This window comes from Electrona antarctica, assembly GCF_951216825.1.
Source record: "Electrona antarctica genome assembly, chromosome: 17".
In the NCBI taxonomy this organism is placed as follows: domain Eukaryota; kingdom Metazoa; phylum Chordata; class Actinopteri; order Myctophiformes; family Myctophidae; genus Electrona; species Electrona antarctica.
The window spans coordinates 36,014,971-36,039,790 of record NC_136798.1 but is presented as its reverse complement, the minus strand read 5'-3'; the positions used below and the strand labels follow the sequence as shown (position 1 = coordinate 36,039,790).

The 24,820-nt window shown below is 44.5% G+C and overlaps 1 protein-coding gene across 5 annotated transcripts in view; it reads right to left on the bottom strand.

The window, feature by feature from the left end:
• The window catches only part of adgb (androglobin), a 114,986-nt gene that overhangs the window by 7,795 nt on the left and 82,371 nt on the right, over positions 1 to 24,820 (bottom strand). For 3 of the 5 annotated variants that reach the window (XM_079526971.1, XM_079526974.1, XM_079526975.1), the window contains 8 exons: positions 18,978 to 19,109; positions 18,027 to 18,180; positions 16,767 to 16,954; positions 14,922 to 15,088; positions 9,874 to 10,061; positions 7,544 to 7,646; positions 1,457 to 1,614; positions 183 to 338 (listed from right to left, as the gene is read on the bottom strand). In XM_079526971.1, the coding sequence (XP_079383097.1) occupies positions 183 to 338; positions 1,457 to 1,614; positions 7,544 to 7,646; positions 9,874 to 10,061; positions 14,922 to 15,088; positions 16,767 to 16,954; positions 18,027 to 18,180; positions 18,978 to 19,109 (1,246 nt within the window). The remainder of the gene's footprint in view (positions 1 to 182; positions 339 to 1,456; positions 1,615 to 7,543; positions 7,647 to 9,873; positions 10,062 to 14,921; positions 15,089 to 16,766; positions 16,955 to 18,026; positions 18,181 to 18,977; positions 19,110 to 24,820) is intronic. The other 2 variants (XM_079526972.1, XM_079526973.1) reach the window with 2 other exon arrangements.

The window sequence follows — 24,820 nt, the reverse complement described above, 5'->3', positions numbered from 1 at the left end:
GCCAGAGAGAGAGATGGAGTTGGGAGATCAACCTTGTTCAGTGTGTGGGCATGTGACACTTGTGACAGTCGGGTTCATTTCATGGTTCAACAGTCATGTTTCTTGTGGCAGCTCCAGCGCGGTGGGTGACACAGGTGGCCCTACACGCAGTCGCTCGGGACTCGCGGGCGGTGCAGGGTTACCTTGACAGAGCGGCCAGGCTCAGCCGCCTCCCAGGACGCCTTCATGACCTCCATCTGATCCTTCCTCTCCGTGTCCCTCTTCACCTCAACCATATCAGCTGTGCTCTGCTCAGTGACCACACGCAGTGTCCAGTTAGGTTTGGTCAGGTCCAGGTGCTGCATATGACATTGATTGATTGATTAAAAATTGTATTAACAGTTTACAGAGTTACAGTACATTTCAAGCACAAACTCAATACAAAGACTGTTAACTGTGAGTGGACGACCCAATTAAGCATTACACTTGTTTACAACAGGGTCCACCATGTTCAATTCATCAAAACATTTAGAGACGTACAAATAGACACTTCTATATAGACAAAGAACAAAGAACACGCGCGCGCGCACACACACACACACCTGTTTTTAACACCCAGATGCAAGGTCACAACATAATAATACGGTGTGTGTGTATATATATTATGAATGTGTCCCATTCAATGAACCAACTGTGGTGTAGAGACAGACACACATACTGTACAGCCCTCTTTGTGCTATTCAGATGCACGACAGATCATTCTGGCTCATTTCAGACAGACTTTAGCTCCTCCATATTTCAGTGACAATGCAAGATAAACATTCAAAGTGGAAATGTATTGAAAGGGGAGTGGGGGGGGGGGGGGGCACAATTCTTAAAGTCTGCCATTGAAATGTCACTGTGTTTTGTATCTGACATGCTTAGCAACAGAAAATGAAAAAACAAACAAAAAAACATAGCGATTCATCTGGCAGTTATGGTTGTGACCAATAAAACAAATTCATTATTTTGAGTGGGGAACTCATGCCATTTTATCAGTTTTACAAACAAGGGATATGATGTTATTATCCAAAGTGCCTTGGACTCTGCCTGGCAGGGGCGTCCTCCTGCCTGAGCCAAGCTTGCGCCTAACCGCATACAGGGACGGATTAACCCCACGAGGGCCCCTGGTCCGGTAATCTTTTTGGGGCCCCTATAGCGCGCGTGTGCACAAAATGTTGGTGTTTTTGTTATCTTTTTGACCTAAATTTAGCAAAATCAACAGCTAATGAAGGTCCCCAGGAGCCCTTTTTAGGGCCTCAAACCCAGTACCTCGCGGTTCAATTTCCCTGAAGGGCCCCTGAGAGCCAAGGGCCCCTGGGCCACGGCCCCACTGGCCCAATGGCTAATTTGGCTCTGACCGCATACCTGAATGGGACGGGGTGTTACAATCCGTTTATGTTTCAACAGTTCTTTATGCTAGATGTTTCCTGATTACCGTTTCCTGGCTGGAGCCAGGTTTTGAGTTGGCAGATGGCTTCTTCTTCTCCTTGTCCAGCTTGCCCTTGGTTTTGTGCGCGGCAGACCGTGGGCCCTCGTTGCTGGCGGTCTCAACACCAGCTGAACCACTCACTTCCTCTGGCTTGTCCCCACCTACTGTACATTTCACACAGACAGTAGGCAATCACTCTTTCTGCACTGCAGTGCTGCGGCATCAAAAGCTTGACAAAATACATTTTAGTCGATTAACTGTAGATTTAGTCGACTACAATCTTATATTTAGTCGACTAGAATTAGACTAAAGGTAAAGCATTTCAGATGACTAAAATATGACTAAAAATAAAATCAATTTCATTCAAAAGACTCAAAATTAGCTGTCAAAATCAACACTACTGCAGTGTCTCATTTCTTCCCTTCTTTAGTGGAATCCCTACAGTTTACACAATAGGGGGAACTCTTAATGTAATCATTATATAAAAAAAAGTCCCAACCTACAGTTTTGTACAATTCAGAGCAATTGCAATGTGAAGTGCCAAACCCAATTCTTAAGTCATTATGCTAAGCTAAGCCTTTGTCCTTAAGATTCTTTTGACAATAACATGCCCAAAATAGAGGTGCAGGTTGAAAGTGTTTAAAACCCACATGGAATCTATCATGTGAAATCTAATTCAGAACAGCATGAGGAAATGTGTGCTGTGTGGAAGGGTTAGTGCTAGATGGCGCTGTTGCACTTTGTAGTTACATTTGACTGCACAAAGTGTACATGGATTCAATGCAGCCGTGACACTTGTCCAGTCCATGTGTTCTGATCGTACACCTATGATAACGCATCATTTAGCTCACTGGTTCCCAAGCAGGGGGTCCATCGGGACCCAAGCAGCGGGTCCATCGGGACCCGAGCAGCGGGTCCATCGGGACCCGAGCAGCGGGTCCATCGGGACCCAAGCAGTGGGTCCATCGGGACCCAAGCAGCGGGTCCATCGGGACCCAAGCAGGGGGTCCATCGGGACCCAAGCAGTGGGTCCATCGGGACCCAAGCAGCGGGTCCATCGGGACCCAAGCAGCGGGTCCATCGGGACCCAAGCAGCGGGTCCATCGGGACCCAAGCAGGGGGTCCATCGGGACCCAAGCAGTGGGTCCATCGGGACCCAAGCAGCGGGTCCATCGGGACCCAAGCAGCGGGTCCATCGGGACCCAAGCAGAGGGTCCATCGGGACCCAAGCAGAGGGTCCATCGGGACCCAAGCAGCGGGTCCATCGGGACCCAAGCAGAGGGTCCATCGGGACCCGGACCCAAGCAGAGGGTCCATCGGGACCCAAGCAGAGGGTCCATCGGGACCCAAGCAGCGGGTCCATCGGGACCCAAGCAGCGGGTCCATCGGGACCCAAGCAGTGGGTCCATCGGGACCCAAGCAGCGGGTCCATCGGGACCCAAGCAGAGGGCCCATCGGGACCCAAGCAGCGGGTCCATCGGGACCCAAGCAGAGGGTCCATCGGGACCCAAGCAGAGGGTCCATCGGGACCCAAGCAGCGGGTCCATCGGGACCCAAGCAGCGGGTCCATCAGGACCCAAGCAGCGGGTCCATCGGGACCCGGACCCAAGCAGAGGGTCCATCGGGACCCAAGCAGCGGGTCCATCGGGACCCAAGCAGCGGGTCCATCGGGACCCAAGCAGCGGGTCCATCGGGACATTGTTATGGGTCCCCTTAGTTTTGGGTTTCCTAAATTTAGTTTTTAATTATTATAACATTTTATAACATAAACATACAGTAACTATTTGCTTGTAGATCTGCTATTTTCACTATAGTTTGGGTCCTGGGCGAATATCTAAATGTCTGTTTTTGGGTCACGGGCTGAAGGGGGGTTTTGGACCACATTATCTGATGGTCGGGCTACTGTAACTGTGACTCATGCTGAAAGACAACAACTGTTATTCACCATGAAAATAGTAATACCATTTTGGGATTATGAAGGTGTCCCCGATTATGGAGATGGAGAAGGGAGAGCAAACAGGGATCAGAAGGTGGTTACTGTAAAAGCATAGCAAGTGCAGCAGTCGCTGTAATTGTATAATTCTGCATGCAGCCGCGCAAACATCTGCAAAGCAGGCAGTCTTTTCATTGCAAATGAAAGCTTGTTAAGTATAGGCATCAACAGTGGCGTGCACAGACATTTAGAGGGGCAGGTGCTCAAGTTAAAAAAGGGCACCTTGTGCAGCGCGTGGAACCGGCCGGTTGCCTTAATCCATTTTGGGCGGGAACCCCTTTTGGTGTTAGCATTATGTTATGCTTTAGCTATTGAAAAATAGCAGATCTACAAGCTCATAGCGCGCCACCGAGTGGCGCGCTACGAGCTTGTAGGTCTGCTATTTTTTTAAAAGATTTTTCTTTTTTCTTTTTTTTTTCAAAAGGGCACATTGCCAAAAGGGCAGGGGGTGCTCTAGCACCCCCTAGTGTCTATCTGTGCACGCCACTGGGCATCAAAGCTTGACTTGGTGTGGAGAACTTGTATATTCCATGTTGCATGGACAGAGCATGATCAAGGCCACAGCCTCACCGCTGAGACATTTAACCCAGTTAGGACTAGAGACCAGATTCTACAAAATGTCTTCTAAATCCTAACATATTTTTTGAAAAACCTATGTTTCTATATCCGTGGTTCTCAAACTGTTTAATGTCAAGGAGCCACAACATTAGATGTAATCGGCCATGACCGACCCCCATCTGAAAATATGTTATTACAGGGACCCCCCCCCCCCCCAGAAGCAAATATATGAGTTAAAACGTTCGCTGTGAATGAACAATATACCACATTTTGCACACATTTTCACGATTTTTCAAAAAATAGCAGATCTACAAGCTCGATCTGCTATTTTTCAACAGCTAAAGTATAAAATAATGGATAAAGTGTATAAAATCTAAAGCGACACATAGATGCGTTGCCGTCCTTAATGGGTTAAACTGGGTGAAATTAATTCACTCTCCTGCCAAGATATTTCCCTGGACACCGGGGGCAAGAGCCGCAGCTTCATTGGATTTCCTATTGACCCACTTTCACCATCTTATTGGGAAAAAAACAGAGGAGGGGCTACGTGGACATACAGTATGGGTGGTTGGACATATTATACTGTACGTTCACACAAACGCACAGTCACACCAAAAATATAGGCCTACACATGACATGGCATATACAGTTGGGTGCCACCGATATTGTCCCTTATCATTTGACCCATTTAGGCCTGACCTCAACATTTTTCAAAATCCTTCTAAATCCTCCAGTTTTCTGAAATAAATATTTTCACGGTTTTTCAAAAATAGCAGACCTACAAGCTCGTAGCGCGCCACTCGGTGGCGCGCTATGAGCTTGTAGATCTGCTATTTTTCAATAGCTAAATTATAACATAATGTTTAAAACACCAAAAGGGGTTCCCGCCCAAAATGGGTTAACTGTCCTTTTGCGCAGATCACGCAAACCTCAGCAAAAAGAAAAGGACAATATCGATGGCCTCCAACTGTACAGTATGGGTGGTTGGACATATTATACGTTCACACAAACGCACAGTCACACCAAAAATATAGGCTTACACATGACATGGCATATAGTATTCAATAGATTCAATGAGTCTGGTATGAAAATGTAGAACAGTAGAAATAGTAGTCGAATAGTAGTAGAAAAAGTAGTCATTATGCAGAATGTCTCATTTAAAGTTTTCAAATGCATAACAGATCTTTTGAAAATAGCAGATTTTTCCTGCCTACCAGTAGGCTATAGTAGTAGGCTGCTGCTTAAAGGAGCATTCAGTGATTTGGGTGATTTGGAAAACCACCCAGTCCGCCCTGGTAACAAAATGTGCACATGCACGCTCTACAGTGGGGGGAAGTGCAACAGGCCAACAGCATGTGCACCAAGGCCCACCCCCACTCGATCATGATTGGAGGAAGGCCCCTCTCATCCTGATTGGATGAAGGCTTTGCCACCCGCCACCAAAACTGAAACTAGGGTTTTTTTGACCCCAGGGGCTCACTGGGGACAGGGAGGAACTCCTTATGGTCAGCACACTCTATAGTAGGGAGGATTATCCAGAAAAAAAGAAAAAATAAGTGATATTTGAATTAAGTCAAATCACTGAATATACCTTTAATTATCAAATAATTAAATACACGCTGTATGGTTTCTTTGATTTGGATGTCAGCTGACAAAATAACATAACCTTCAGCAACATTCCCAAACACATGTATGCTCTGCTGTCCTCAAACAGTGTAATCAAAATAATAATGGTCAGATCGTGTCAGTGATCACTCGTCACTCTCGTGGTGTTTTCCCCCCTCTCCCTGGTTCCATAAGGATATGTCCACATGTCTTGTCGTCAACATTGAGAACTGTTTTGACTTGAGTGGAGGGGAGACGGCTATCAGATCAGAACACCCGAACATTTTCTAACGGCGAATAATAATAATACCACCGTCAATCCAGAGCCATAGAGTAGAAGAGTTGTGACAAGTCAAAGATAGGAGAGATGGAAGATGGTGTACTGAAGTGACAGTGGACACACCAGCGTCACTGACAAGCAAACTTACGAACTACAGACAGGCAGCCAAGTAGCCTAGCATCCTACTAGCCTACATGTAGGCAGGAAGATGGCGACCAAATAAGCCAAATAATCCTACCGAACGCGTCACTACGCTCTCCCCTATAGGGCTGAAGTGAGTACTGTATGTTTTGTAATAATAATAATAATAATCAAAATCTACAAAGTAACTAAAGTAAAAATTTCAAATAATTGTAGTGGAGTAAAAGTACAATATTTGCTGAAATGTAGTGGAGTAGAAGTAAAAGTACAGTGCTTAAGTAAAATTGATGTACTTCCACCATATTTCAATATAACACACTCCTCTAGTGTTCAACTCATACCGACCATTCCTATGAATGTAAACGCATCAAATTAATCTATATTCAACACATGGTCATCTACTTCATAAATGTTCATTTAAAGCGGTCTCATCACGCGCAAAAATACACATGCACGTGTCTGTCACACACACACACACACACACACACACACACACACACACACACACACACACACACACACACACACACACACACACACACACACACACACACACACACACACACACACACACACACACACACACACACACACACACACAGAGTGAGAGTGCATCAGACCTGGCATGCAAACTGAATGGCTAAATAGAGGGCTCTATTGTCAGCGCCGTGGGATTGAGGAGAAAGACAATGAGAATTCTAATGACAAAGGACCGGCCGGCCTTTCCCGGCGGCAATCATGCAAATTGTCACCCTCGCAACAACCTCTTTCGACATCAGCATCAGACGTACCGGCGGCACAATTAATCCATGCCCTCTGAAATGGATGAAAAGCTCCTTCAGAAAAAATCTCATCCATTTCAAAGGCCCCCCGATTTTTTTCAATCGATCCAATTTATGTGGTTGCCAGTGGCCAGTGGTTCACATGCAGGGTGTTGGGGGGGGGGGGGGGGGGTGCATATCGCCTCCAGCGGGGCACATCATCATACTGTGATCTGAAAAAGCAGCTGTATTCATTTGTTTTTCATTAGGCCTGTGATTACGGGCCCCTGGCGAGCAGAGGCAGAGGACAAGCACTGTATGGTGTCTCACAGCTCCAGATGATGCCCGCTTAGAAAATCTGCCACGTTTCGGCTTATCTTCTTGATAACGAACATGATAGCGAAAGCCATTTAGAACTCAATGCTGCGAATATTTGAAATGCAATATTAAAAAAAAATCAAGGAAAGCGGAAAACGACGTCAGGGCCCATCATGAGGATATTTGCATTGCATAAATATGAGTATCAGTAACAGTGTAACACTCATCAAAGTTCAATATATCAGAGTTGACGCACGTGCACGCACGCACGCACGCACGCACGCACGCACGCACGCACGCACGCACGCACGCACGCACACAAAAATAGTACACAGTGGTTCTCATTTGATCTCTAGAGAACTGACTTTCTCTCAAGTGACTCAATGTGGGTTGTTGGAGATACGGAGTGCAGCAGGGGCCTCTATGAAGTTATGTACCTTTTGATTCATTTTTCAGCAGTGTGTGAACGAAGGCCAACTCAGAATCATGCAGGGTCCAGCTCTTGGAAAGGACCTCGGCCTGCACCATGTATTTATGAACCTGGGGAAAACAGCACGGAATACACACATAAACTGAGCACAAACAGCACAAATAAAAGCATAATAAGCTATATTAGGGCCCATTTGAAAATCTCGAAATAATTCATGGACCCATCTGACCACTCTGACAGCCTTATGCATTTGCAGCATTTGAATGATCAATCAATCCATTGTATTCCGGCTTGTATCAATGTACCTAAAATAAGTTCCTATATTTATCGGTATCACATCACAATGAAAACTTCATTTTTCAAGGTTTTAAATAATAATAAGGTTTTAAATAAGATGTATATACAGTGGTGGAAAAAGTACTCGCATCATTTACCATTTAATTAACCATTAACCATTTACACCTGAGGACGATTCTGCAAATGTTTTCTAAATCCTGACAGTTTTCTGAAAAACCCTGTTTCTGTCAGTCGTTCATCTCAAAATATGTTGTTCCAGTGACCCCCCCCGCCCCAGAAGCAAAGCTTTGAGTTAAAAACGTTCGCTCTGAAAGAATATATATCAATACTGAAATGGAGCAGTACTCTGTAACAAGTAAAAGTCTGTAAAAGTACCAAAAGTAAAGGTACTCAGTATGCAGAATGTTCCATTTCAAGTTTTTAAACGTACACAAATCTTTTGAAAATAGCAGATCTACAAGCTCACAATGTGTCGCAATGCTATTCTCAAATGGCCGAAATATATATATATATAGGGCTACTATATATTTTTTAATAATAATTTAATAATAATTCAAATCTACAAATCAACTAGTAACTAAAGTTGTCAAATAAATGTATTGGAGTAAGTAAGTACAATAATATGTAGTGGAGTAAAAAGTATTGGAAATTTGAAATACTCAAGTGGAGTACACCGTACATACCTCAAAATTGTACTTAAGTACAGTACTTAAGTAAATGTATTTAGTTACTTTCCACCACTGTGTACTGTCCACATTCAGCATATACACAAGTCTCCACTAGAGGGAGTGAAGGACATGCAGAAAACAGTGGCTTACATAATCAGTGATAGTGACACTACTGTAAACTGTCCTGATCTATAATAATATTATATGGTCTAATTATGTGACCAATTTCAGTTTGTAACTTTAGAATGACCTAGCTCCTATAACCACATTAAAGGACCACTTCACCACTTTTCAACCTATCTTCATAATATGAAGATAGGTAGAAAAGTGGTGAAGTGGTCCTAATAAAACTATTAAAAAACAATCCGCCTAACGATGATGTCATTGGTGGACGGGTTTCTGAACTGCCCACAGTCCAATGAGATACGGATCGATTAGGGAAAAATTGTGGTATTTTATCATGATTATTAGTGAGGACCAATTATATTTTTGTAATAGTTTTTTTTTAAGAGTTTTATTATCGTGGCTTCCATTTTCGCACTGCAACTTTTCAGGAATAAAAAAGCCTGCTGTTTCCATTATCTTTGATTCCCCATCGATGATGTCACTGGTGGACGGGTTTCTGAACTGCCCACAGCGCTCCCATGAGACACAGAGAGTAGGGGAAAAAATGGTGCTATTTTATCATGATTATTAGCGAGGACCAATTATATGAATCCTCGCTCCTCTTATTTGACAATAATTCCCCAAAATCTAGAGATCTAGATCACAACTCATGTTGTGAGCTTGTACACTAGGTGTGTGTGTGCGTGCATGTGAGCTTCTACAGTAGGTGTGTGTGTGCGTGCATGTGTGTTTATACAATTCTCTCCATTCCAGTCTGTTTGCCATGGAGGTGTTGAGCATCAATACTGTATGTCTAGTATGAGCTCATGCAGTGAGTGCCTTGATCACTGACTCAGGGCTCTAAGCGCTGTAAATCCTGATCAATAGTGCTTCGCTTCGAGTTCGTCCTGATCTATGAGATCTGACGCAATCGATCCCATCGCCATCGATTGCCGCCACACTTTTCTTTGTCTTTTCTGTGGCATCGTATTTGAGACAAGCAAACAGCGCCGAAGAGGCTTAGCATGAACATACAGTACACACAACACGGTACTGCAGCGACATTTGATAATGATAACAACAAATCATGCAGATTTGCTGCATCCCATCGCGCACACACGCGCGCATGTGTGTGTGTGTGTGTGTGTGTGTGTGTGTGTGCGCGTCAGAATGGTTAGAGAGTAATAGATGTCCAAACGAGTGGGTGTGCAGTGGAGAGTGAGAGAGAGAGACAGAGAGAGACTGGACAGCGAGTGACAGCAGATACCATGCAGACATCTGTCAGTGATACCGCGGTCTCCGTGAGAGGCTGCTCGGGCTCCGTCCTCCCGGCCGTGCCCTCTTGCCCTTCTCCACCCTGGGGGGCGCCTGTCGCATTGACCCCCTTGTCCTGGGCCGAGGGGGGTCCCCCTTGGCTCTGTTTCTCCTCAACGCTCTGACCTCCGCAGGGAGCCACTGATAGGGATAGTGGGAGTGAAATGCAAGTCACAACATGGGTTGAGGAGAGCAGCCTGCAAAATGTGCCGTCTTTCACCGACATGCCAAAAATGCTACCCAAGAAGAAAACAAACTAGACTAGCTTGAGCGGCTCTAGTGTATTTTATGTCTGATCTATTGCTGATCACAGCTTGCCTGGCAGAGATCTCGAGCAAACCTCACATACCGTATGTTGTAAATCTAACATATATTAATCTTATCTATATATCTGTATGTCAGAATCTGTTGCTTTAATGTATCATGTGAGGCATCATCTACAAATCCATAGCTTTATAGCCCCAAAAAAAATCCTTTTGGCCATGATCCCAGCTGATTAATATCAAGTTAGACAGTCTGGTGGTTGGGGGGCATCAATCATAATGTAGGTACACCCCGTGTGGTTTTAACCCATTTTGGGCGGGAACCCCTTTTGGTGTTAGCATTATGTTATGCTTTAGCTATTGAAAAAAGCTCGTAGCGCGCCACCGAGTGGCGCGCTACAAGCTTGTAGGTCTGCTATTTTTGAAAAATCGAAGAATGAAAACTGTCAGGATGTAGAAGACATTTATAGAATCTGATCTCAGGTCAGAATGGCTTAAGCAGCAGGGGAAATGAGGCTAGTGGGATGAACTTGTGGTTCTGTAGCCCAGTTTGTGTATAGCAGGTTGGCTGCTAGCCCAGGTAACAGGAGTAGGGCTAAATGTAGTCACGTGCTCAAGGGATTCAGGGTTGAACGCAAAGTGAGAATGTTGTCGTTTCGCTTGACAACAAAGTGAATGCGCTGTTATTGGTTCCTGTGTGTATCAGAGTGTGGCTTTGTTGAGAGTCAGAACAGAGGTAAACAATGTGTGCATGCATGCGTGTGTGTGTGTGTGTGTGTGTGTGTGTGTGTGTGTGTGTGTGTGTGTGTGTGTGTGTGTGTGTGTGTGTGTGTGTGTGTGTGTGTGTGTGTGTGTGTGTGTGTGTGTGTGCGTGCGTGCGTGCGTGTGCACCTGATGAAGACTTACCTGGTCCCTGAGGCACTTTAATTTGAACAATCTATTCCCACTGCTCATTGTGTATTCATGGCAGGGAAAGCCAAATGCACCATCAAGGTGAGAGTAAGGTAAGAATGTCCTGGAGGCTCATCATAACACACAGGCATAACACACAGGGAAAGCCAAATGCACCATCAAGGTGAGAGTAAGGTAAGAATGTCCTGGAGGCTCATCATAACACACAGGGAAAGCCAAATGCACCATCAAGGTGAGAGTAAGGTAAGAATGTCCTGGAGGCTCATCATAACACACAGGGAAAGCCAAATGCACCATCAAGGTGAGAGTAAGGTAAGAATGTCCTGGAGGCTCATCATAACATGAAAGCCAAATGCACCATCAAGGTGAGAGTAAGGTAAGAATGTCCTGGAGGCTCATCATAACACACAGGGAAAGCCAAATGCACCATCAAGGTGAGAGTAAGGTAAGAATGTCCTGGAGGCTCATCATAACACACAGGGAAAGCCAAATGCACCATCAAGGTGAGAGTAAGGTAAGAATGTCCTGGAGGCTCATCATAACACACAGGGAAAGCCAAATGCACCATCAAGGTGAGAGTAAGGTAAGAATGTCCTGGAGGCTCATCATAACACACAGGGAAAGCCAAATGCACCATCAAGGTGAGAGTAAGGTAAGAATGTCCTGGAGGCTCATCATAACACACAGGGAAAGCCAAATGCACCATCAAGGTGAGAGTAAGGTAAGAATGTCCTGGAGGCTCATCATAACATGAAAGCCAAATGCACCATCAAGGTGAGAGTAAGGTAAGAATGTCCTGGAGGCTCATCATAACACACAGGGAAAGCCAAATGCACCATCAAGGTGAGAGTAAGGTAAGAATGTCCTGGAGGCTCATCATAACATGCTGTGCACTTGCAATGTCACAGGTTTAAATCCAGCTAATGTTGCTGTTGACCGGTGTTCCCCTTTGTATCGCCTTGCATTTACAATTCATCTCACATTATACAGGTATAAGTTTCGAGGAAGCAATCTGATTGGTTGAATTAGCCATCTACCCGTGCCTCAAACAAGCATGATGGCACACCTAATCGAAATACAAAAATCAGCTGTGCTGATTGAGGCGGGGTCTCGCAGAGTAGAGCCGGCTGGCTAGGCTAGTCTTCCATGGGACATTTGCGGTCGTAGTGGCTAAATCTGTCATTAAACATTATGAATTTCCATCGAATATCTTACAATGAAATTGAGTTGACGTGTTATGGGTAACTTGTATAACCACAATATTACACATGAGGGTGTGCTTTACCTATATTATTGGCACCAAACTCTGCTAAAGCCTCGTTCCTGAATGCAACTGATGTTCCAATAATCACGCTAAAGCACACCATCTCGTGTAAATAAATAAACACTAAATCAAATAAATGAAACATTAAATGAACACTATGCCTACATTTGTATGAAGGGTTCGCACTGTGACGCGTTGCGATCTTGTCGATCTGCAATTTTCTCCGTAATGACAAAATAGGAAAGGTGGAGTTAGAGTGGTTCAATAAATTCAAGCCAAAACAGATTGTTTGAGAAATTAATTGAAATTCTAAAAAAGGAGATTATACAAATCTATGTATTTTCCCCAAAACAAATTGAGCCACGTCTGTCCACAGTTTACCCTTTCCCACTGCTTGGCACTCTGTACAATCTATAGAAGCAGTGAACAGGCGGAACCGAGGGGTAAACAGATTGTCCCATTTTTCCTTCCAAGGGTGAAATGGATCTAAAGCTGTGGCTTTGTCACCATTGTGAACAAAATCCATTTTTCTCAGCTTCCAGCCAAAGTATCACGTGACAGCCTCCAAGCTAAGATTAACGTCTCCATTAGACAGATTTCATAAATTACACCCAGCCTTTCATCAACGTTTTATCGCGTCTGATATCAGCCAATTTCTAGTTAGACTTCTTAATTGCAGCCAGTAAATACATTGCTAGTACCAAATGTAATATGACTCCTAATGTAACACTTCCAAGACGCAGTACCTAAAGTTTGAATGTACAAAGTCTATCATAAAACAATATGTCCAATAGGACTACATGAATCTCTCTAACAAACCAGAAGAAAGTCTACCGCAGCAACATATAAATAATTGGCTTCCTTGGTAATTCCACATAATCTCTAATCCCTGTAAATTGATGTTTTAAAACGCTAGGGGCTATATCTTGCCCTTATCCCTTATCCCTTTTTTCCCTTTTTTTGGTGTGGATTCTCTCCCAGAGATACATTTACAATGGAATAACAAGAAGGTACTACCACATGGAAGTGGACAATAATTAATAATTTTGGATTGGACCAAATAGAGGGTATGCGCGTGACATCATCATCAAACCAGGAAGTTATGCAGGAACGCCTACTGAGTGGCAAAAAACTACTTTCTGGCCTTGACAGCCCATACATCCACACAGAAAAGTCATATCTGATTGCATTAAACAACATTAAACGATGTTAAACTCACTTTGCCTGTTGCTTTGCCACTCGATTTGCCACTCGATGTGCCATTCACTTTAAGCATGCGCATACTCTCTATAGAGCGTCGCAGTCCCGCCCCCTACCATGGACCAGGAAATTAATCCCAATGCATTTTTCCCATAGACATTTTACAAGTATTTATTTAAAGACGGTTACGCCGCGGACAAAGCCAACTCGAGTCGTGACAACTCATGACAACACAAACAATATTTTGGACCAAACAAAAAATTACAAAGAAGAAAAACCTGCCGTTTTTTTCTTCTTTCTAATTATTTGTTCGGCCCCAAAAATTGTGTTTGTTGTCATGATTTGTCACGACTCGAGTTGGCTTTGTCCGCGGCGTAAACGTCTTTAAATAAATACTTTCTGAAATGTCTATGAGGAAAATAAACGGAGAATCATTTCCTGGTCCATGGTAGGGGGCGGGACTGCGACGCTCTATAGTGTAGTGATTATGACTAATCGAGGGGGTTAATCACTTAAGCCGTTTCAGACGGGGAGCAAGTGACGCAGGCGTTCTCGCCTGGATCAGCGACGCATCTGCTCATTGAGGGGCGCGGGAGTCGGGACAACAAAAACAAGCTCACCACAATCCAGGTATAGTCGCCCGCGGGTGTGTGTGTGTGTGTGTGTGTGTGTGTGTGTGCACAAACGACCATGAGCACGCGTGTGACAATTTCACAGGAACGTGCCCGTGAAAATTACCCTTGCATAATCGCCCCTCAACTTCTCCGCGCGTCCAAAACAAACGCACGCCTCACATCGAAAGTCACGTCAGTCGCTCCCGGCCTGAAAAGGTCGTACAATGATGCTGCACCGTGAAAATAGCTGAGCTACAAGCTCACAACGCGGTGTGTCTCGCGACGTGACACACTCGAGACACACTTGCTGCTATAATCGTTTTTTTTTTGTGTTTTCAGGTGGAAAGTGGTTAAAGGTATATTCAGTGATTTGACTTAATCTAAATATCACTTATTTTTTATTTTTTTCTGGATAATCCTCCCTACTATAGAGTGTGCTGACCATATAAGGAGTTCCTCCCTGTCCCCAGTGAGCCCCTGGGGTCAAAAAACCCTAGTTTCAGTTTTGGTGGCGGGTGGCAAAGCCTTCATCCAATCAGGATGAGAGAGGCCTTCCTCCAATCATGATCGAGTGTGGGCGGGCCTTGGTGCACATGCTGTTGGCCTGTTGCACTTTTTGTTACCGGGGCGGACTGGGTGGTTTTCCAAATCACTCAAATCACTGAATGCTCCTTTAAATGATGAAGCGAACATTACTACATTAGTACAGTCGCTGTGTGCTGTGGACAAAACCAATGCAACTGCTCACCATTCTGCGACAGGAAGCGGAACACGGGAATGAGCACGTGGCCCGTCCCGGTGGCGCTGGCCACCACCTCCTCCTGGTCCAAGACGGACAGGCGGATCAGTACGTCTGCTTTGGACGTCTGGAACTGGACTGTTCCCACGTGGTCTTCTGTGACCTTGACAGAATAGCTGTTGGAAATGTTCAGAGTGGTAGGAGTGCCCGTAGTAGCATGTTATGTATACAGATGCATCCTGTGTGTGTATAGTTCCAATGTACAGATTATTGATTTTGTGTGTGTGTGTGTGTGTGTGTGTGGTGTGTGTGTGTGTGTGTGTGTGTGTGTGTGTGTGTGTGTGTGTGTGTGTGTGTGTGTGTGTGTGTGTGTGTGTGTGTGTGTGTGTGTGTGTGTGCGTGTGTGTGTGCGTGCGTGCGTGCGTATATACCCTGTGTTGACCCTGCTTAGTGTTAGTGGCTGTTGGTTAAGGGCGTCTGCCTAAAATGTCAATTGTATCTCATTCCAACCTCAAAACTGAGCTATACGGTTGAACGTGGAGCTTATTCATATAACACAATACGTATGTCTTGAGAGACTAGAGGATGGTGAATGGAAGCATCTGACAACCTGTGTGAACGTGTTAACCCATTTTGGACCCCTTTTGGTATTTTATGTTATAATTTAGCTATTGAAAAATAGCAGATCTACAAGCTTGTAGCGCGCCACCGAGTGGCGCGCTACGAGCTTGTAGGTCTGCTATTTTTGAAAAATCGTGAAAATATTTATTTCAGAAAACTGGAGGATTTAGAAGATTTTTTTTATTTATTTTGAGGTCAGGCCTAAATGGGTTAATAAAACACATGCTGTAATATGACAGTTGTCCTCACTACACAGGACTAAAGGTATAGCACGTTTATATTAAATCAAGCAGCTTGCGATCAGAGAGCTCATCTAGTACTGTATTTGGTGAAATTATTTAACGGGCCATACATACAAATTAGCTTGCACTCTTCCTCCATATGCTTTAAAGGAGCATTCAGTGATTTGAGTGATTTGGAAAACCACCCAGTCCGCCCCGGTAACAAAATGTGCACATGCACGCTCTACAGTGGGGGGAAGTGCAACAGGCCAACAGCATGTGCACCAAGGCCCGCCCCCACTCGATCATGATTGGAGGAAGGCCTCTCTCATCCTGATTGGATGAAGGCTTTGCCACCCGCCACCAAAACTGAAACTAGGGTTTTTTGACCCCAGGGGCTCACTGGGGACAGGGGGGAACTCCTTATATGGTCAGCACACTCTATAGTAGGGAGGATTTATCCAGAAAAAAAGAAAAAATAAGTGATATTTAGATTATGTCAAATCACTGAATATACCTTTAAACAAAAAACATCGATACCAAGCTAAATATGTATTTATGATACAATCTAAATCTGTTGCATTTAGTCATTATGGTCCCACACTCTGGAGCAAACCACCTGATGACGCAAGACCTCATCTTTTAAAAGCAGGTTTAAGGTCTTCCTATTCTCTCAGGGTAATGTTTAGTCTGTCTCTCTCTCTCTCTCTCTCTGTGTATGTGAGGTGTTAATGCATCCTACGTGGGTGTACTGTATGCATGAGATGTGTGGGTGGGGTCATAAATTATGTGTCATGGCAATGTATGGATCAACGAGTTTAAAAGAATGCTTTATTTTGTGTGTGTGTGTGGGGGGGGGGGGCTACTGTACTTAAACATCTGTATCTACTGTACAGTAGATACAGAATATATGTTCTAGTGTCTTTTTGTGAAGCACATTGAGTTCACTGTTACATAAATAAAATGGAATCTTATCGGCAGCAATCATGTGAACACGAGCCTTGTGTCTTACCGACATATGATGTTGTTGCTGTTAGGAATGTAGTAATCCCTGAATTCCTTCACGGCAAAGTTGTTGAGCGGAATCTCACGGGCCAGTTCTGGAAGCGGTTCCCGTGAGCCAATCAGACGCATTCTCCACTTGGCGCCAACGAGAGGTACTTCGGGTGTCTTCATCTCTGCCACGAAAGTATAACCAAACTAAAAGAGAGATTTAGACATGACAAGACATTTTCCCTTACCGAGAGGGGGGGGGGAGAGAGAGAGAGAGAGAGAGAGAGAGAGAGAGAGAGAGAGAGAGAGAGAGAGAGAGAGAGAGAGAGAGACACAGAGAGAGAGATATGCAAGTAACTATGACAGCAAAGCTCCTTCTTATGATTTGTCTCATGTCTGCTGGTGAGAATTCCGTGTGTGACCTCTGCCCTCTTCACCCCAAAATCGATAACAGCAGCCCCAGCATTGATGACTCACGACGTATCCCAAAGGGGAACGATGATCTTTTACCACAACATGTACTTTTGACATTCCACTCATCATCTAAAACAAGCCTGAAAAAAATGCCAGGTTAACCCATTTAGACCTGAGTGGCCGATTCTAAAAACGCCTCCTAAAACCTAACCTAAGATTTTCTGAAAAATATAAAACAATTAAAAAAAATTGCTATATGTGACACAGAGGTGTATGAGACACAGAGGTGTATGAGACACAGAGGTGTATGAGACACAGAGGTGTATGAGACACAGAGGTGTATGAGACACAGAGGTGTATGTGACACAGAGGTGTATGAGACACAGAGGTGTATGAGACACAGAGGTGTATGAGACACAGAGGTGTATGAGACACAGAGGTGTATGAGACACAGAGGTGTATGAGACACAGAGGTGTATGAGACACAGAGGTGTATGAGACACAGAGGTGTACAGTATGAGACACAGAGGTGTATGAGACACAGAGGTGTATGAGACACAGAGGTGTATGAGACACAGAGGTGTATGAGACACAGAGGTGTACAGTATGAGACACAGAGGTGTATGTGACACAGAGGTGTATGAGACACAGAGGGCGCAGCCGGCATTAAAGGTAAAACGACGTATAGGTAGCACCAGGTCTAAATGGGTTTAAGCGCAAGTCTTTGCTGAAGGTAAATACTTAATCGTGACAAAACACAAAAGCGGTGTTATGCCGATCATTTCAAGTTGCAAAATAAGAAACCCCAGAGTGCCAGCGGTCAGAGACATGGAGGTCAAACTGGGTTGTGAAAGCGTGCACGGACCTGGTTGGGCTCATAGACGTGAGGTGCCACTCCGTTGAAGACCCTGGGCAGCTCCACTCCCGTGTCATTGTCCACGACGTGGAGCAGACAGGAAGGCACCGGAGAGTTGACCGTAGGTACCAGCAGCATGCTCTTAGGAACCAGGAACACCTCTCTGGAACACAGCGGAGGCAACAGTGAAGCCATATCAGACTGTTAGAAACCCTGATCGGCTGCTGCTTGTTCAGAAGGTATTGGAGTAATCATTAAAGGAGCATTCAGTGATTTGGGTGATTTGGAAAACCACCCAGTCCACCCCGGTAACAAAATGTGCACATGCACGCTCTACAGTGGGGGGAAGTGCAACAGGCCAACAGCATGTGCACCAAGGCCCGCCCCCAGTCGATCATGATTGGAGGAAGGCCCCTCTCATCCTGATTGGATGAAGGCTTTGCCACCCGCCACCAAAACTGAAACTAGGGTTTTTTGACCCCAGGGGCTCACTGGGGACAGGGAGGAACTCCTTATATGGTCAGCACACTCTATAGTAGGGAGGATTATCCAGAAAAAAAGAAAAAATAAGTGATATTTGAATTAAGTAAAATCACTGAATATACCTTTAAATATTGGAAACCTGTTCTGGTTCACATTTCAATTCAATTCAATTACATTTTATTAAAGTGTCACATCACAACAAGTTGTCTCAAGACACTTTACATGTAGAGCAGAGAACCTACTGAGCAAGCAATTTTGTGGTAAGGAAAACCTCCCCCTTAGCTGGAAGAAACATCAAGCGCTTAGCGGACGTTTGGATCATTTGCATCATTAGGAATTGATGTACAGTTAGTAGTAGTACCCCTTGTTCAAAGGCGAGAGAGAAATGTCAACAATCACCTTTTTCCTGCACAGGTTTTGACAAGCATACAGTGAGTATATCTTCTGCGTGCATGTGTGTTTATTTCATGCCCTAACCTGAAGACCAGAACCCAGGGGCTCGCCGTGGCTGGCAGTGGCACCGAGTAATCAGAGAAGACGATCCTGGTCCACTCATCCTTCTGACAAGGGTACAACTCTGCCGTCTGCTCACAGTGGCTGAGCACATACCTGTGTGTGACAGGAACAACAACAGGACATGAGCGTGTGAGAGAGAGAGAGAGTAAGTGCGGAGGGTTTGACGTCCCTCATTAACATATGTGGATTAGCATAATATTATGACGTCCCACATTAACATATGTGGATTAGCATAATATTATGACGTCCCCCATTAACATATGTGGATTAGCATAATATTATGACGTCCCACATTAACATAATGTGGATATGTGGATTCACAATATGACGTCCCACATTAAAGTTTGACGGCCGAGAATTGTTTACTCCAGTGTTCCGATGCTGCGTAATACGACATCCCCGCTATTTGTTTTATGTGTCTAAATCGCATCGCATTAATAATAATAAAAAAAGTCCGCCTCTGCCGCGGAGCAGGGGGAGAGAGCTTCATGTTATGATGACGAAACCGGAAATCGAAACTTAAGCTGGGCTGCTAGGGCTTCTGGGAAATTGAGTCCAATGCAAGAGGACGGGGGTTTTGTCTGACTACAACAGCCTCACAGCCCCCTCCATTCTGCTTGGCAAGATGGCGATTGGTGCGCTGGAATGAAAACAAATGGCGCAAGCTATTTTCGGCGGAATTTCGAGGAAAAAAAGCCCAGATACTTCAGCGTATGATCTAAAGGTAAAAAACAATCCAGGCAGCGTAGGATATTTGATTATAATGCGGGAAACGCGGATTACGCAGTAGAACTGTTAACATATGTGGATGCACGCAAGAAAGACGCAGGAGCGCAAAGTACCAACGAGCTGGCCAGATGTATGGAGAACCGGGATGACTGGAAGCAACGATGGAGAGGCTGGTCTGAAGACGACCTAGAGAGAGTTTCTGTGCAGTCAAGATGGCGAGGGTTGATCTGCATAACATTCTACTTTAAGTGTCATTAGGCTGCAGAGCCACGGTCCTTGGCTGTGCTATGAGAACGTGGCTCATTAATACATAAACTCGGCTACTCTTGAAGCTGGGACTCTTGTGGCTTAAAATAATTGTTATTCTGAGTGCTCCTGTCAATGATGCCTCTGCATGACATAATTAAGGAGAAAGGGGCACACCACATATCTCTGACAGGCCAGGTGGCCTACTCAGGGCTGGGTAGGAGGCAGAATGTGATATTGCAGTCGTGATGGGCAGTTTTAAATAGACGTACACGTCTTCGCACCGACCTGTTTGGGTACAGGTCGTTTGGTTTGGTACGGCCGTGTAGCTATTGAACGAGTGGCAAAAAAAGATGTTTTGCACGCAGTATTTTTTTATTCTGTATTTTAGTTTTCATGCCCCTTTTAGGACGGGAACCCCTTTTGGGGTTTTTACCTTTCAAGATGGGAACCCCTTTTGGGGTAGTTGTTGCTATTAATTCAAAATCAAATGTTTCTTTATTTTACTTTGAAAAGTAGTTTTTGCTATGTTCTGTATAGCAATTAGCAACATGTTTTTTGAATTTGTTTTGTCATTTTTTGTAATTGCTTTCTAAAGTTTTTCCAGAAAACGTACAATTAGGTCAGGATTTAGAAGGCTCTAAATGGGCTCAGCAAGCGTACCATAAGCATACGTATCTATTTTCCCAGGAGGATCGTTAACCGAGAATGATACGTTTTGTAAGCGCTGTTTAGAGTCAACAATAAATTCTCTTGTTTGGGAACATTTGTGTTTCTTGGCGAGATGGTTGGATGCTTCATCTTCAAATGCATGAGCACTGTTGACGATTTGTGCCAGGCCAATTCTGGAGAGAAGCACTGTGAATGACAGGGAGGACAACTCTGTGTGTGTGTGTGTGTGTGTCTGTGTCTGTGTCTGTGTGTGTGTGTGTGTGTGTGTGTGTGTGTGTGTGTGTGTGTGTGTGTGTGCGTGTGTGCGCGCGTGCCGTACCCTGTCTTCTTCACTCCAAGTTTAATTGTAATTATCTACCACAGCCACAGGAAGATGTTTTCAGTAGGTGGTTCGGGCGGTTATGCTGCATACAAAACAATCACTTTGTTTGCATAGATCAGCCGGTGCCTGATGGAGGGGAAAGGAACTGTTTGGAATAACATTTCCTTGAACTTCCTTCCACGTGATAGGTCCAACCGGGGAAACTCCCCCTCGTGTCAGGTGAAAATAATTGAACTTTCCTTCCACGCGCTACGTCCAACCGGGGAAACTCCCCCCCGTGTCAGGTGAAAATAATTGAACTTTCCTTCCACGCGCTACGTCCAACCGGGGAAACTCCCCCCGTGTCAGGTGAAAATAATTGAACTTTCCTTCCACGCGCTACGTCCAACCGGGGAAACTCCCCCCGTGTCAGGTGAAAAGAAGCGGCTTTTATAAGGTCTCAAAGATCGCAATTTGTCTCATTTTGAGGAGAAAAGGGACTATTAAGCGTGCACGCGGCCACGTGTGGGTCGGATCCGTGTGGAGGCTGTCTAACATGTGAGTAAAAGCAAAAAACAAATAACTTTTTTTTAAATTGCTGGATTAAATGAAAGTAAAGAGAGACAAGTTCCCTCGTTTTGGCACAGGCGGGTCGTGGAGAGAAGAACGAGGTCCCGCGTTCTTGGCATACATTCGGTTAATAACGGTTTAAACACTGAAGCTCCTTCTTTTTTTTAAAGATATTTTTTTTTATTGTTTTTTGAAGGGACAGACAGTAGGCTGACAGGAAACGGGAGAGAGATGGGGGAAGACATGCAGTAAAGGCCGTGTCGGGCTCGGGAGTCGAACCCGCGGCACACTGCGACTGGATTACCAGTCGGGTGCCCAGACGGTTACGCCACCGCCTGGGCACTGAAGCTCCTTCTAACATCAGACAGGTAGTCAAGGGCAGTCAGGCTGGCTCATCTGCAGCACAGAGAAATTCCTCCCAGTACTCCCCACAGAGCTGGTGCCCCGACCAGGAAAACCTTTAGATACCATTCGGTACATAATGCACTCTTATAACTCTATAATCACAGTGTAAGCATCCTACAGACTTCCCCTGTGTGTGCAGCTTTCAGCACCAATGACAGCAATAGACCAAAGTCTTGACGTCACTCGTTCACCCCCGGATTTAGAGTAACTTCTCTATGGAGAATAATATGGGGTCATCTTAAAATCGTCTCATATAAGGATTGTGGTCCAAAAATAAACAAACTGTCTCTGTGATATTGCCGGGGAGGTGGCTCTGTATCGTTTACGACAGTCAGTCAGTCTGTCATATTTCATAGTCCGTTTCTAGCGAAGATTTTACCAATTCGGCAGCAGTAACATTAGCATTTTCTCGCAGTCGGATGATTCTTCATATCCATATGAGCAAAACCGCCGGGATCATTTGTTTATTTCGGAACACAGTTCTTATTTAACATGATTTTTAAAAAAAAACTTAAATGAGCTATGAGCTTAAATATATCTGCTTTTATACAGCTAATGTTTAAAATAATGTTTAAAGGGGTTAAACGCTAAGGTGACACAGGCGCGTTCCAGGTCTTACAGTTGGAGGCCATCGATATTGTCCTTTTCTTTTTGCTGAGGTTTGCGTGATCTGCGCAAAAGGACAGTTAACCCATTTTGGGCGGGAACCCCTTTTGGTGTTTTAAACATTATGTTATAATTTAGCTATTGAAAAATAGCAGATCTACAAGCTCATAGCGCGTGGCGCGCTACGAGCTTGTAGGTCTGCTATTTTTGAAAAATCGTGAAAATATTTATTTCAGAAAACTGGAGGATTTAGAAGGATTTTTTTAAATGTTGAGGTCAGGCCTAAATGGGTCAAATGATAAGGGACAATATCGGTGGCACCCAACTGTAAGGTGACACAGGCGCGTTCCAGGTCTTATAGTGGGTAAAACCGTTCACATCATACCATATATATTCTAAATCCAGCGTAAAATCCTGTAACAGAAAGCCGTCTCTGACCAAAGGCCAAAGCCTGGGCACGTGCACGTGGAGGACATTGAAGAGATGTGGCTTTATCAACATGGACTGAAGAGAATAGAATGGACACACACCTCACGGCTCCGCTCTGATCTAGAGCAGAGTGGATGCCTCTGTTGAGCAGTGCAATCACCCCCAGTGCGCACACACACACACACACACACACAGCACACACGCACACACACAGCCACCAAACAAAACCTGCGCCTGCTCACTCGCGCGCCTCTCCCCAGGCGGCGGGTCATTCAGCAGACGCCGCTAGCCCCGATTGGAGCGAGGACAGGATAAACAGCAGATGGTACCACCGGGGAGAGAAAAAGATGGAAGACGGCGTGGAAAAATACTCACCCGTCTCTGGCCCTCCTACAGGAAGCACTGCCCGGGAGAGGAGGGCAGATTTCTGGGCACGCGGTGAAAGAGGGGAGGCTAAACGGATGCCATACGAAGCAGGCATGCACACGGGCAGCCCGGGCTGGCAACTGGTGTGGCGTATATATACGTAGCCTGTGTGTACCCAAGCCATGGTGCAATTAGGGTTACTTAACCCGTTTAGGCCCGACGTCGACATTTAAAAAATGTCTTCCAAGTTCCAAATCATGACAGTTTTCTGAAATACCTTATGTTTCTACCTATGTTTCCAAATTTGCGCCACATTTTCACGATTTTTCAAAAATAGCAGACCTACAAGCTCGTAGCACGCCACTCGGTGGCGCGCCATGAGCTTGTAGATCTGCTATTTTTCAATAGCTAAAGTATAACAATGTTTAAAACACCAAAAGGGGTTCCCGCCTAAAATGGGTTAACCCATTTAGACCCGAGGACGCATCTGTGTCACATTATAGCTTTTAACCGTTATTTTAAACTTTAGCTGTTGAAAAAATAGCAGATCTACAAGCTCATAGCGCGGCACTGAGTGCCGCGCTATGTAGCTTGTAGATCTGCTATTTTTGAAAAGTCTTGAAAATGTGCACAATTGTTTGTGTATATATTCTTTCAAAGCGAACATTTTTTTACTCAAATCTTTGCTTCTGGTGGTTCCCGGCCGGAAAACAAAATATTTTGAGATGGTGGGGGTCTGTCTGCGGGCCAAATACATCATCATTTTGGGGTTCCTTGACATGAAATAGTTTGAGCACCACTCAGTGATAGACTTTTCAAAACTGTCATGATTTAGAAGATGTTTAGTAGAATCCGGTCTCGGGTCTTAACGGCTTAAAAATAGAGTTTAGGTCTCAGTTCCGGAGGGGCTACTTTACACTATGATGAGCTGCTTTAGTTTAGTTTAGTTAGAAAGTGTTGCACAAACTGGTAGTTGGTACAGTTGGACAGTCGTGAATATTCAGGGTTAATCATTGTGCACAAATGTGGCTTCATTTTCCTTACAATTATTTATTTGCAGTGGTGGAAAATGTACTCACATTTCTTACTTAAGTACAAGTATCAATACTGCAATGTAGAAATACTCTGTTTACAAGTAAGTAAAAGTCCAGAATTCAACATTTTACTTGAGTAAAAGTACTGGCTTCAAAATGTTCAAATGTATACAAATATTTTGAAAATACCAGATCGCGACACATTGTGAGCTTGTAGATCGGCTGTTTTCAAATGGCCGAAATGTATACAGGGCTGAAGTGGTTCTGTAATAATAATCAAAATCTACAAAGTAATTGCAACTAAAGCTGCCAAATAAATGTAGTAGAAGAGTAGAAGTAAAAGTATTGGGTAATTGGACATACTCAAGTAAAGTACAAATACCTCAAAATTCTACTTAAAAGTACTTAAGTAAATTAAGTAAATGTACTCTGCTACTTTCGACCAC